Source organism: Terrapene carolina, unplaced genomic scaffold, assembly GCF_002925995.2.
Source record: "Terrapene carolina triunguis isolate 2854851 unplaced genomic scaffold, T_m_triunguis-2.0 Scaffold231, whole genome shotgun sequence".
Lineage (NCBI taxonomy): Eukaryota > Metazoa > Chordata > Testudines > Emydidae > Terrapene > Terrapene triunguis.
This window is the reverse complement of record NW_020664582.1, coordinates 16250389-16264588: the sequence shown is the minus strand read 5'-3', so window position 1 is coordinate 16264588 and position 14200 is coordinate 16250389. Positions and strand designations below refer to the sequence as shown.

Sequence of the window (14200 nt, the reverse complement as noted above, 5' to 3'; positions counted from 1 at the left end):
GCTTCAGTTTGCAGGGTTTTTGCTGCAATGTAATGTTTCGATGGGAGACCACTGCTTGTCCGGACTCCAGCAACCAAGGGGTTAAGCCGGAGAGCTGCGGAGATGACGATCTCCAAGGCAACCACCACCTCCTCTGAGAGCCTCTGCTGGGATGTTGCTTTTTTCATACATTTGAAACTCATCTTGCCCTGGGAGAAATCTCCCTTTTCCATAGTTCTGCCTCAGTGACATGCACAGGGAAGCATGAGCATAGGTGCAAGGCTGGGAGCAGCGTGTCTGTTCAGGGCCCAGCTCAGCCTTGCAAGGAGGCTGAAGGGAGCCGCCCACATTGGCAATATCCCCTCTGGGTAGCAGTGGCTAAAGTGAGGCCTGTGGGGCAGCTGGAGCTGCCCCATGGACCCCAGTCCCACCACCACAAGGGAGGTGGCCTAATGGAGCCCACAGCATGCAACCCAGCAGTCCTCTCCGATAAAGATGGAGTATTGCATGCTGGGACCTGTAGTCTCAATGGCTGTACCATCCCATTAAGCTGGCTGCTCAGATCACGGGTGGAGGGACAGTAATCTGTGTGGACCACGTATCTGTACTATGCTAACTGTGTCTGCAGTCTGTGGTATCTCGGGCTCTCGGTAGGCTGGAAAGACGGCCCTGCATCGGGCAGCATCTGGGCTCCTGCTGCTGTTGGGTTCTGTGGAGCGAGGGGCTCAGAGTCGTTATTCATGAAGGTCAATGCACATTTACCGTATGTCAGTGCTGAAATCCCCGGAGCCCTCTTCATGTTCACTTTGGTGTCGGCGGCAGAGCTCGCTAGGCAGCACCCGCGCTGGCTTGGGATGGGATAACTCGGACCTCTGAGTGTGCTCTGCCACGCTGAGCAAACTTAGGGTGTGGCAGTGTGTTTGGGACTGTTACGAAGTGCCTGTGTCCCGGCTGGACGCTCGCCAAGCTGCTGTGCTTGGGACCCACCCGTGAGATCTGTGTGCTCTTGGTCTTCCTTTGGCCTGGGCAGGTTCCAATGCGGTCTCTCTGGTCCTGCTGGCGCACCCCAGGGCACAGACTCTTTGTTACCCCTTCATGGAAGTGGGACCTCACAGTCCAGCTGCCCAAGGCCTCAGGACCAGTGCAGACCCCCTAAGACACGCCAGTAGCTTAAGCTCACCCTGTTGCAGAGCTCCGGCCTTGTGGGTGCCCTGGGTTACTGTTCCTCTCTCTAGGGACATGTGATAATTGAAGCACAGGACATGCAGGCTTTGCAAAGGTTTCCAGCACAGTTACCCTTTTCTTTAGACAGCACACAGGTTATGCCAAGTTGTACCCACATGCCCTTCCCTGCCTCAGTTTCCTCACCACTCCTGAGGGATTCGATCAGAGCCCTCTAGGGTGTCCAGGATCCCCCTCCTGTACATGGCTTCTCCCCCAAATGTCCACCCTTGGATCACCTGACAAACAAACAGGCTAGCTGTTGCTTAGTTACCAGCCCAGTTGGACAGAACTGGTTTCCTTGTTTTGGCCATCTTCTTTAGCATACCCATTGTATTGCCCTGTTCGATCTAGGCCGAATGTCAGTAGTCCACTCACCCAATCCAGGTGCCACTGCTCTGCCTCCTTAGCACAAGGAGCATGAAACAAGAACTCAGTAAAGTCCTAAGACATAAGGAAGGATACAGAGAGTTAATAAAATCAAACTGGAATTCAGAAGGTATACGTAGACTGATTTCCCAACTGGTCGCCACAGTGTTGGGGTGAGTGTGTGCAAATATGTGAACCACCAGGCCCAGATTATTTCAGAGAGATCCTCAACTCAGAACACAGGCGGAAGGAAGGAGAGAATCCCCCTAGAAGATGTAATGAAGGAGGCACCTGCACGGTGGAGGTGGTCCCTGAGCTGAAGCACAGAGATGGGGCAAACTGGGTGGTCTGAGCAACTGCCCTTGGTGGAGCAGAGGGCAAAGGTCACTCGGGTAGCTTGGACACAAATCCTGCGACTCTCTCAGTTGTTCGTAGGGAGGTAAGGGCTGGTGCACAGGAGACTGCTCTTTATTTCCTTCATTTCAAGCGAGGGAGAATTACAGGACATGCTGTGCTCCCCGCCCTCTTCCCCTGGAAATCCTGCTTTCAGCACATCCACAACCAGCTAGGTTAGAACCGCAGGGAAACATCCATTTACTGGGGCATTTTCTGGTCCCCCTTCCAGTGAGTCCCACATGCTGAGGATGGGGCAGAGGGTGGCATGAACTGTCCCTCAGCTTCCCCCTCTGTGAAATAGGGTTAATAACGTTACCTTCCCTGCAGGGTGCATGGGTGTGTTGGGAACCCTAAAGCACCTTGAGAGCCTTGCATGGTAGGCCTGTCCAAGGGCAAACTTATTTGTTTTTTCCAGACGATGATTCCCCGTTAGCCAGGAATTCATGGGACACGGATTGGAGAAGGTCAGCTGGAATTCAGGGAAGAACTCTGCTATCTAGTGAATTTCACAACTGCTGTATGGTGATAGGAACCTTTTGCTGTGAGGACTCCTGAGGCTTTGAGCACACTGGGTGCCACTTGTTTGAGGACTTATGGGTTGGTTTCTTTTACTCCCCTTTCAGCAGCGTGGTGGGGGTGGGTAGTGACCAGGCATGATGTACTGCAGACTCGTAAGCCTCAGCAGGTACAAAGATGCAACATAACTTCATGCTCCCTCCCGCCTTCCCCTAAGGAGAAATCGGTCACGTGTTCCATGCTTTGTGCAATAAGCAGTGACTTGTCAGGGGATTATGGACTTCTGAAGTTTATAATTTTCTTGCTAATGCTGCCATCTCATTGGAACACCCTCCACATGTAGTTCAATAACAGGAATTTTGGTAATGAATGCAACATAATGCATACGAAACAGAGCAATGAATACATCTTAAGTGAGTTGCCTCTGCAAAATATAGAGGCTTCTAGCCCTTTGAATCCTGTGGGTTTTCTTGCTCCTACCTTCTGGTTTAGAATTTGAAGTTAAAATAATTTTTCCTTTTCAATATTAAAAAGATTGTTTATTATTTTAGAAATAAATACAACACAACAAGTGTGAAATCAGTGTAGCATTTAAATGCAGAGTCTACATGCAGCAATAACAGCAATTACACACAGTCTGATATTCCACTTACTGAGGATGTGTCAGTAATGACTATTGGAAACATATCATAAATATAAACCTGTAATAAATAGGTGAAGAAGAAAGAGTCTGGCATTTCAGCTAATGAATGACAGTTTTTGGGGTTTTTTTAAGTGTCTGCAAATCCACATATCTATTTATGTGAGGCTTTCTTCAGAACCTGACAGTGAGGTTTTGGGGATAAGATTCCAGTTTTCCAGCAAGTCTGAGAAAAACAAAACAAAACAAAAAACCCGAACCTCCAGTGTGTTAAAATATGGAGTTAAAATTGAATAAAAGTTCTGCAAATCTCCACTAGGGGGAGCATTTGAATGCATTATTCCATGTGGCGTTTTAAACTTGCCAGTGTATTAAAGGCTGAGTTTGAATCAGTCTTCAGAGAGAGAAGGAGGTTGGGGTGCAGTGAAACGGGCAGCAGGTAATGACTGCACACTCTGCTGCTTGAATCTACTGTCCCTGTCAGTTTGTGCAGCAAGGCATTGAGTCCTGACAGCCCCATTCCAAGTGGGGACAGCCAGTTGCTGGTTATTTCACAGCAGAGGGGAGGGATGAGAATTGGGGAGAAACAAAGAACAGCATCTCTGTGGAATTGTTTAGTGCTTCCTCCAGCTAATACCCACCCGCCCCCCATGTCGGCTGGCTGGTCGGCCATGCAGAGCACAGCATACAGGGCACAGTTGTTTGTTCCCTCCATTGTGGGCGGCCCCGGTACCTTGTTCTGGAACCATGGAGTGGAGTTTGGTCTCTCGGGCCTCAGCTGACTCTGCCCACACGGGGCTGCATTTGCATGCTGGTTGGGTGATGCTGTTGGAGCGATGCCGGCAGAGCTGCCTCCAGCCTGTATTATGAGCCACATTGTGAACGGAAGGGGGCTCAGCGAAGAGGGAGGCGAGGCCATGCGGTTTTCATCCCCCTGAAGTGTCGGAGATGCCCTGTCCCAAACTAGCTGGCAGTGAGATCGGAGTCCCGGGTAGAGGGCAAGATAGGACCGTCAGCGATGTTCCCATCACCTGATGCACTGCAAGGCTCTTTGTCAGCCTCCTGGATATATTTTTACTACTCTGGTATCCGTCGTGGAGTTGGGATATGCTCTGATTTCCATGTCCACGTGGTCATGGGTCCATTAGGAGCCATTCATGGACACCATATTGTGGGAGCCGGAGTTTACATTTGCACAGCTGACCGTGCTTAGGTTGGGGTGAGGGGTTAGGCAATTGGAAATGGAGCAACTACTGCCTGTTCTGCCTTAAGGTTTTGAGGGGTGCATCTCTCCTGTGGGGGCAAGGAGCCTGTTCTGATGTATGCCTTCAGAGGTGAATGGATGCCAGGCTTTCCGGAGGGTTGTGGTGTGGTGTGGTCACGTCTCCTCTTAGGACCTGCACTTGGACCCCCACGCTCTTCACGTAGGCCATTGATCTGGCAGTGGAACCCATACTGTATTGTGAAGTGGGAGGAGCGAGCTCCATGTTCTTTGCTGAGCTGAGATTTAATGGTGAGAGTGACAGACACGTGTGATTGAGGTTCCAGGCTGTTAGGCTCCATGCAGAGCCCATTTGCTTCTCCCCAGGAGTGCAGGGAACATCTATGGGGGTCACACGCTCGCACAGAGAGAACAGTGTTGTGATTCTCCAGAGTCTCTGCCAAACAAATGGTAGAGGGGCAGGGGATTGTCCATCTGTCTGTTGTGTACATCTGTGTAGTAATGCCCTCTCGATGTAATCACCCCGCCCCAGTACAAAGGCTGTGCCCCACCTAAGCTCTTGAAATAGGGCGTGAGGAGGATGTCAGCAGAGCCTAAACCTTGTCCGGGCTCCTTGTGCGGGGGTGAATTTCACACGGGGAGAAGAAAACAGCCTTTGTGCAACATCTTCATGAGCAGGAGGTTTGCCCTGTTCAGATTGCGAGCTGCGTATCACAGTGCACTGAAATACACGTGGCACTGAGGGCTTGGGTGGCTCATGCGGTTGGAAATGGGACAGGGAGCTGTTCCCCATTACACCAACTCAGAACCAGAGCCTCACAGACTGTAGGGCCAGAAGGGGCCATCACAATCTTTTAGTCTGACCTCCTGCATGTCGCAGGCCACAGAATCTCGCTCACCCACTCCTGTAATAGAGCCCTAACCTCTGGCTGAGTTACTGAAGTCCTCAAATCTTGATGTAAAGACTTCAGGTTACAGAGACTGTACCGTTTACTCTCTGCCAATCTGACGCAGGGGGAAATTCTTTCCCACCCCAAATATGGCGATCAGTTAGACCTGGAGCGTGTGGGCAAGACCCACCAGCCAGGTAGCTGGGAAAGAATTCTCTGTAGTAGCTCAGAGCCTTCCCATCTAGTGTCCCATCACCAGCCATTGGAGATATTTGCTTATGGCAGTCACTCGCTTAAAGCCATCCAAGCTTGGTAGTGACTGTCTGATGGCCTGCAGTGTAGCAGTTGCAGATGCTCATTTTTAGTGGGGGAGGGATAGCTCAGTGGTTTGAGCATTGGCCTGCTAAACCCAGGGTTGTGAGTTCAATCCTTGAGGGGGCCATTTGGGGATTTAGTTGGGGATTGATCCTGCTTTGAGCAGGGGGTTGGACTAGATGATCTCCTGAGGTCCCTTCCAACCCTAATATTCTATGATTCTATGATTGTAAACATCCCCTGGGGATTCAGAGACCCAGAGTGATTGCGTCTTGGATGTGGCCGCTCAGTGAGTTGGTGGCAGAGCCAGGGTTAAAGCTCAGGAGCACAGCCTCCGGACTACACTGACCAAAATAGTTGGTCTTTAGGCTTGTACCCGGTGGAACAGGTGTCTGCGTGCCAAAGCCACCAGCATAAGTGGCATCGGTCACCCCTTTAGCTCAGTCCCAGCAGAGAGGCCAAGAATTGAATGAGACATGGAGACTGAATGTGCATCCCTGGAGCTGGTCCCGGCTGGGCAGATCAGAGGAATATGTAAAATCCCAACTGGGGGCTTTAATTCCTCTTTGCTGTAAACAAGATGTCACTCCTAGGCCCTTGGGTGAGTGGCTTTTGCTGTGATGTCCAAAGAGGCTCAAAGACTCCATCCCATTCCTCATTCAAGCTGTACTCCAAGACTGATGTACATCAGCTTTGTTATAGAATATTAGATGATGCAAGCTATAAATGACTTGTTATGCCAGTGGAGACATGGAAGTTCCCTTGTACAGGAACAGATTCCATAAAATGCTATTCAGGTGTTGTCTCCAGGAAATACACCTGTTTGTATGGTCTGCTCCATTTCCAGCTCAGCAGAGAATCAATAACTGCCCAGCCACTTTCTGAAAGGGACACTGTCAGGTTAAAAATCACATAGGGAGGATGGGGTTCTTTTACCTGACTCACTCAAATTGAAAGAATTTTAAAACTCTAATAGTTTTTCCCTATTAAAATTTTATATTGCAGTGAAAATGGATGAGATCATTTCATTTGTGTTTCTTGTCAGTTTCAGTGCTGCTATGTTTGGGTCTTAGAGTTTGTAGGGAAATGATTACTTCATTTGGGGATCATTTAAAAAAAAGAAACCCAACAACTTGGGAAACATTTCTGTGGGTCTCAGGTTTTGTTTAAATGTTACACCTGATTCTCCTTCGGCCCTGCTATAAATTAGGAGTAACACAACTGGAAGCAGTGGGGCAGATTCTCCTCTCACTGATTCCAGTGTAGATCAGGAGTGACTCCCCTGGGATCACTAGTTACGCTGGTGTAAATGAAAGGAGAAGCAAAATCATTGTTTTTGCAGAACCTAAATTCTGGGGTGAAACTTGCCCCGGCACAGACCCTTCGAAGTGGCGTTGTGAGGAGTCGGAGTGAGGAAGCTATTGACGTTGTCCTGTGTCCTTCTCTTTCTCTCTCCTTATTTTCAGAAAGTCTGCACCAAATGCGGAATTGAAAGTCTCGGGACCCAGAAACGCCCTCTCTGGCTGTGCAAAATCTGCAGTGAACAAAGAGAGGTAAAGAGCCACAAAGGAGAGCGGTGCCTTTCCCCAATGTAAATCTGTGTAAGAAATACATGCCTGGTGCCAGAAACTCGTGCTGTGCCTCCAAGAGAGGGCGAGGGAGCGTGGGGCTGGACTTGCGATGCTAAGCTCACGGTCAGGTTAGCCTGGCAGAGAGACACTGAGGCGAGAGGTCTAGCTTCTGAGGGAGATGGGTGGAGTGGTGGTGGTGGATCTCTTAATGCTCCCTGTCTGGTGAGTCATTGGTCATAGGAGACACCTAGCATGGTCTGGTGGGTAGGGCACCGGACTGGGAGTCGGGCGAGGTGGGTTCTGTTCCCTGCCTTTCCACTGGTTTTCCGTAGCCAGTGTAAACAAGACTACCACTTTGCATGGTGCTGGCCCTTGAGTAGCAGTAGAGAAAACCTATCACATAGCTGTAGTGGTATTTGTCCTTCCTGTTCCAGAGCAAAAGCACTGTAATTTCCACCTTGGGGCTTCGTGTTGCAGAGTCCTAGGCTGCTTCCATGATTATTTAATGTCTGGCATCCCCCAACTATGGGCCTCACCCAGAGCCCATTGAAGTTTATGGGAATCTTTCCATTGGCTTCAGATCTGACCCTCTGTCTATCAAGTGCCTGTCACTATGGTATCTAAGCGTCTACGCTATGAAACCCAGCCAATGCGTCCCTTCTTTTCACCTGCTTAGCACTCCGGGGTGTCTACACCGCAGTCAGAGGTGTGACTGCAGCACGTGTAGACATACCCAAACTAAGTTATGATCTAGCTAGTTCCAGTAATAGCAGTGAAGCTGCAGCAGGGTAGGATAGTCTCTCAAATACATACCCAGGCTCCCAGGTGGGCGTGTACAGCCAATCCTGCCACCCTGGCTGCTATCGTTATTTGAGCTAGCTGGATTGAAGCTAGTCTAGCTGTGTCTATTTGTGCGGAAGTCACACCTCTCTTTGCAGTGTAGACATCCCCTTAGTTGCTGAAACTTGTATGGCAGTTTCAGAAGCATCAAACTGCATCTAGTTCTTGGGGGATCTTCGCCCCAGCCATCTCTAGAATCTGTTTGGCTCTGAGTGAGGCGTTGGGGGTGCAAAGTCTCTGCCGACAGCTCTTCCAGAGGTTGCCTTGTTTGCACAGATCAGAATAGGGCCTCTTAAACTGCAACAACTAACCCCAAAAAGTGTAGATGGAAACTTTGAAACATGGAGCTGTGTCCAATAGGTGAAGATGCCCCAGTATGGCAAATTGCAGAACTAACTAGGTCCAAGAAAACCCTTCTCGCAGTCATTTGGCTGCTGCGAAACTGTGTGTACCTAGATTTGAAATGGAAAAGTGGTTTCTGTGCAGGTGTAATTGGCAAGCTCACATTTAGCTCCAGCTCAGTGTCCATGGGTGCCTTGTGTGTATAATTCTGGGTTCACAACAGGAAGGCCGTGCCGGGTGATGAGCCTCTAGTGATCTCCAGGGAGGTAATTCTCATGTTGTGTACCCCAGACTCAGGTGCAGGTTTGTAACGTAAGGCAAGGCAAGGCATGCTTTGTGCTCTACAGAGAGCTGGGGGCTGGAGCTGGACTGAAATCGGTCTTGGGCTTTACCCTCTCTCTTTCTCGTGCATTATCTTTTCCCATCTCAGTTTAATTGCCTTTTTAAAAATTCTTTATATCAAAATAATAAAAGCCGTGATCACTAGACAGAAAAGAACATTAAAATGTCCAGTAATAAGTGTTATGTGTGCCCAGCATGCCAGGTGACGATAACCTTCAGAGCTTTCTCTGTAGCTGAAACCACAGCTCCAACCAAAGTGCTGCTCTGTCTAATGAAAACTGATGGAACCTTTCTTCTTAGACCAGCAGTAAAATAGCCTTATCTCTTCCTCTCTCTCTCCCCCCTCCCCCCGGAATTCTGTCTCTTCGGTTTCTTTTCGTGTTGCTCACCAGTGAAAAGTACTGGCTTGGGCAACTTTGGACAGCAAAGTGCAGGAACAGATAGTGACGCAGCAAAGAGCACTGGAGGGGGGGACTCAGGAGCTCTGGGCTGCTGCTGGGTGATCTCTGGCAAATCACATCACTGTTCTGTGCCTCAGTTTCCCCATCTGTAAAATGAGGATGATGATACTGACCTTTGTAAAGTGCTTTGAGATCTACTGATGAAAAGTGCCTTGGGCTGCCAACCCATTTTGCGATATTCCTCCCCTGCCTCGAAAAGCAAAGGAATTAGGGAAAAATCTAATGCCCAGAAAACAAATCCTTCCTCACTGCTTTATTGGGACTGCAGTGAGAGTGGCGCTGTGGCAAGCAGGCTCCTGCAGTTGGCAGTGCTGGGGTTGTGCCTAGCATGTGCCATGCTGGAGCCAGTCGTAGAAGGTGGCTCAGAGCCCATCTCTGAGATAGCCGGGGCCCTGCCAGGAAGCACCTTCAAGGTCAGCCCCAGGATTCAGAGCTGGGCCAGCTCTTAGACTGGCACGCCGAGCCCTGGTGCAGAATCCTGTCTCTCTGGATGCCTGGCCTGACGGGTGCTCCCCCAGCAGGGGTGTTGCTGTGGCCTCCACGGAGGAAGGCAAATAGACCGATTACTGCAATTCACTCCATCTGAGCAGTGTAACAAGGAACAAGAGACAGGCTGGACAGCGAGCTGTGTGTGTTGTTGAAAGGGCTCCATGGAGCTCGTTTTGCTGCCTTTTGTTTTGTTTGGCTGACTCCCTGCTCCTTTGCTGGATTCTCTGTGTATCCTCGCCCTCGGGTACTGGTGAGCTCTGATGGGGCCCTGCCCTACCACCACTACTGAACACTGGCCCCCGTTTAGCTGTGGGGGGAGCATTAGCCCTGGTCTACACTCAACAATGCCCCCAGTCAGCTGTTGGTGTAGCAGCACCATCACTGGGTCCATGAGTGGACCACTGAGTTAATGCAAGCCGGGGTTTGCATTAACTCAGTCAGTGCCTTTGCTGAAGGGACAGCTCCAGAATAGCTGCACTGATTGCTCAACAGGAGGTGTAGCAAAACCTTGACATAGACAAGGTGCCTGTGGCTGCCTGTGTTTTAGCGCTGTGTTGTCTGGTGCTGCTGTGAGCAGGTTAGATCATAGAATGATAGAAGATTAGGGTTGGAAGAGACCTCCGGAGGTCATCTAGTCCAACCCCAACTAAATCATCCCAGCCAGGGCTTTGTCAAGCCGGGCCTTAAAAACCTCTAAGGATGGAGATTCCACCACCTCCCTAGGTAACCCATTCCAGTGCTTCACCACCCTCCTAGTGAAAAAGTTTTTCCTAATATCCAACCTAGACCTCTCCCACTGCAACTTGAGACCATTACTCCTTGTTCTGTCATCGGCCACCACTGAGAACAGCCGAGCTCCATCCTCTTTGGAACCCCCCTTTCAGGTAGTTGAAGGCTGCTATCAAATCCCCCCTCACTCTTCTCTTCTGCAGACTAAACAATCCCAGTTCCCTCAGCCTCTCCTCATAAGTCATGTGCCCCAGCCCCCTGATCATTTTCGTTGCCCTCCGCTGGACTCCCTCCAATTTATCCACATCCTTTCTGTAGTGGGGGGCCCAAAATTGGACACAGTACATCAGATGTGGCCTCACCAGTGCTGAATAGAGGGGAATAATCACTTCCCTTGATCTGCTGGCAATGCTCCTACTAATGCAGCCCAATATACTGTTAGCCTTCTTGGCAACAAAGGCACACTGCTGACTCATATCCAGCTTCTCGTCCACTGTAATCTCCAGGTCCTTTTCTGCAGAACTGCCGCTTAGCCAGTTGGTCCCCAGGCTGTAGCAGTACATGGGATTCTTCTGTCCTAAGTGCAGGACTCTGCACTTGTCCTTGTTGAACCTCATCAGATTTCTTTTAGCCAATCCTCCAATTTGTCTAGGTCATTCTGGACCCTATCCCTACCCTCCAGTGTATCTACCTCTCCCCCCATCTTAGTGTCATCTGCAAACTTGCTGAGGGTGCAATCCATCCCATCATCCAGACCATTAATGAAGATGTTGAACAAAGCTGGCCCTAGGACCGACCCTTGGGGCACTCTGCTAGACATCGAGCCGTTGATGACTACCCGTTGAGCCCAATGATCTAGCCAGCTTTCTATCCACCTTATAGTCCATTCATCCAATCCATACTTTTTTAACTTGCTGGCAAGAATACTGTGGGAGATGGTATCAAAAGCTTGGCTAATATCAAGATATATCACGTGCACCGCTTTCCCCATATCCACAGCGCCAGTTATCTCATCATAGAAAGCAATCAGGTTCGTCAGGCGTGACTTGCCCTTGGTGAATCCATGTTGACTGTTCCTGATCACCTTCCTCTCCTCCAAGTGCTTCAAAATGGATTCCTTGAGGACCTGCTCCATGATTTTTCCAGGGACTGAGGTGAGGCTGACCGGTCTGTAGTTCCCTGGATTCTCTTTCTTCCCTTTTTTAAAGATGGGTACTATATTTGCCTTTTTCCAGTCGTCTGGGACCTCCCCCGATTGCCACAAATTTTCAAAGATAATGGCCAATGGCTCTGCAATCACATCAGCCAACTCCCTCAGCATCCTCGGAAGCATTAGATCCAGACCCATGGACTTGTGCATGTCCAACTTTTCTAAATAGTCCTTAACCTGTTCCTTCACCACTGTGGGCTGCTCACCTCTTCCCCATACTGTGCTGCCCGGTGCAGCAGTCTGGGAGCTGACCTTGTCTGTGAAGACCGAGGCACAAAAAGCATTGAGTACTTCAGCTTTTTCCACATAAGTCTCTCACTAGGTTGCCTCCCCCATTCAGTAAGATGTCCTGGTGGTAAAAACAGAGACGCCCTCTCGACACTAGCTCTTCCACTTGTGGAGCTACTTTGATGCTAGTACAGTGGTGGGAAAATGCTGGCACAAGCAAAGCCTATGGTTCAAACCAGGGCTGTGTTGAATCACGTGCTTAACTTACAGCATTACCGGAAATCCCAGGGAGAGTTGAGCACGTTTAACTACTTCCCCAAAGTGGAAATGCTTTCCTGACTTGGGGCTGAGCTCTGGAGCAACTGCATAGCCTTTTTATGTCAATCTGACCCAGGAGCTGTGTGAATCACCTTGATCTTGTATAAAGCGCTCCGCCCCCTCTTGCCAAGTCCTGTGCTCTAAGTGACAGCAGGACAAAACCTTAACTCCAGGCATTCCAAATGTTCCCCTTCCTGCTTTTCTCCCTCCACTGCCTAGCCATTAAAAGCCCGTTACTGCATTAGGCTGGAGTGGTGGGTTGCAGAGAAAATAAATTCTTTTACCATTGTTGTTCCCTTTTAGAAATGCACGATGATTGCTGTGTGTATCTGCGCAGAGGAGGGGACTTTCAGTCATTGCTTGCTTAGCAGCGTTCTGTTCCCAAGGCGTTTTGCAGCTCGAGAGATGCACACCATTTACCCCGAGTTCTGGTCTCTGAGCAGTCAGTTATTTATGTAGGTGGGATTGGGAGGTGCGATGGCATGTGCCTCTCTGCCACTGTGCTTGGGAGGACGGCGTCTATCAGCCTGTGGTGGCGGAAAATGCCTTTGTTTTAAATCCCTTGTGGAACGTCTTGGAGCATAGATCAGTGTCCACTCTCAACCCCCCACCACCTGGCAAAGTGGGCAAGTTCTGTCACCGCATTTTACAGACTTATGTCCTCAGGAGACTAAACTGTTGTGTGTGCCCCTGGCAGAGAACGGGAGGGACTGAGATGGCACCGATGCCCCTGCAATGGCAGGAAATCGATTAGGTGGGCTATGCCCGGTCGATCTCGGCAGATGACCCGCGGCCCGTTCTGCAGAGGAAAGGGAATACACACACACCCCGTGTCCGTGCCAATCTGATCCAGGGGCATATTCCTTCCAAAGGGATCAGAAGCAAGGCTGGGATGGAAGCCTGCTACTGGGCAAGTGATAACATGGGCGTTCTTAACCATCTACCTAATGAATGGTGAGGGATTGGAGGGCTCAGGTGACAATGGGAGGTTTCTGCTTCCAGGTCATTCTAAATCTGCTTCCTTTTCCTAATGGCTAGTGCCCAACATAGCACCATCTTCCCTTGGCACCACACCTCCCTCCCTGCTCAGCCCATTGAGAATCCTACAGATTTCTTGACATGTGTTTGGAAACTGGTTGCTTTTAAACAAAAGTCGCTGGCCCAGTAAGGACCTGAAGCTTAGTTTTGTTTATTAGCAGCATGTGGTGGTTTGTCAGCTGAGAGTTTGTTTTGGAGGCACGGGGGTGTGTTAATTTAATGCCTGTGGCACAGCAGTGCATTGCTTCCTATACATACAACATCGGCACTTTCACGCCCATTGCCTGTGTCACGGTTCACCAAGGCAGGTCTGTAAATCCTCCCACATTCAGCCCCACTTTTGATTTGCCTATGAACAGTGGCTGTGGAATAAGAGCATTAACATGACCTTTCATGCAGCCATGGTGGTTGAAGGCCAGAGCCATGGAATTAGCAGTGGGTCCAAAACTGTCTTCCAGATGGATGCTTGCCAGTGCACAGAGGTGGGTTCCATAGAAGGCTTTTTGCTGTAACTGAGCAGAAGACACTGAGAAGTTAATGGAAGCTTTGCTCTCTGCTGCTGATTGCTTCCAAGGTAATACATGGAAGTGTCCAAATTATCCATCCAGAAAGCCAGTGGTGCCTTCTTGGGTGCATGTCCTCACTACACCTGTGGCGTAGCGCAGGCAAATAGTTTCCCTGTAAACCATCACCTGGTCCCAGACATGCCATAGTAACACAGAGGAGAATGGCTCTTGTGGCCCAGTGGTGGGCACGGTATTTCGGCAGTGGTGCAGCACTGCTTGCTCAGGGCAGGAGCGCGATTATGACACTGCAGCTCTGCACTTTGAGTCCGCCTCAGACCCATGAGAAGAAGTACTGGGCTCGTGTGCACCCACGATGGTTTGCCTCACCAAGTGCTAGTACTGGATACCTGCCCTTGAATTAGCAGCCAGGTGATAGGGTGAGCCACTGGGAATGCCCTCGCAGAAGTGGGTGGGCATGGAGGCTGGGGAGGAGGGGGACACTTTGTGGGTCGGGACATCTGGGCTACAGCAGCAGACTGGGAGTCGGTGCCCCCGGTTCTGTCCCCCGCCCTGCTGCT

At 50.1% G+C, this 14200-nt stretch overlaps 1 protein-coding gene across 5 annotated transcripts in view; it reads left to right on the top strand.

The window, feature by feature from the left end:
- The window catches only part of RPH3AL (rabphilin 3A like (without C2 domains)), an 87272-nt gene that overhangs the window by 36381 nt on the left and 36691 nt on the right, over positions 1–14200 (top strand). For all 5 annotated transcript variants that reach the window (XM_024211194.1, XM_024211193.2, XM_024211196.2 and 2 more), the window contains one exon: positions 7015–7101. In XM_024211194.1, the coding sequence (XP_024066962.1) occupies positions 7015–7101 (87 nt within the window). The remainder of the gene's footprint in view (positions 1–7014; positions 7102–14200) is intronic.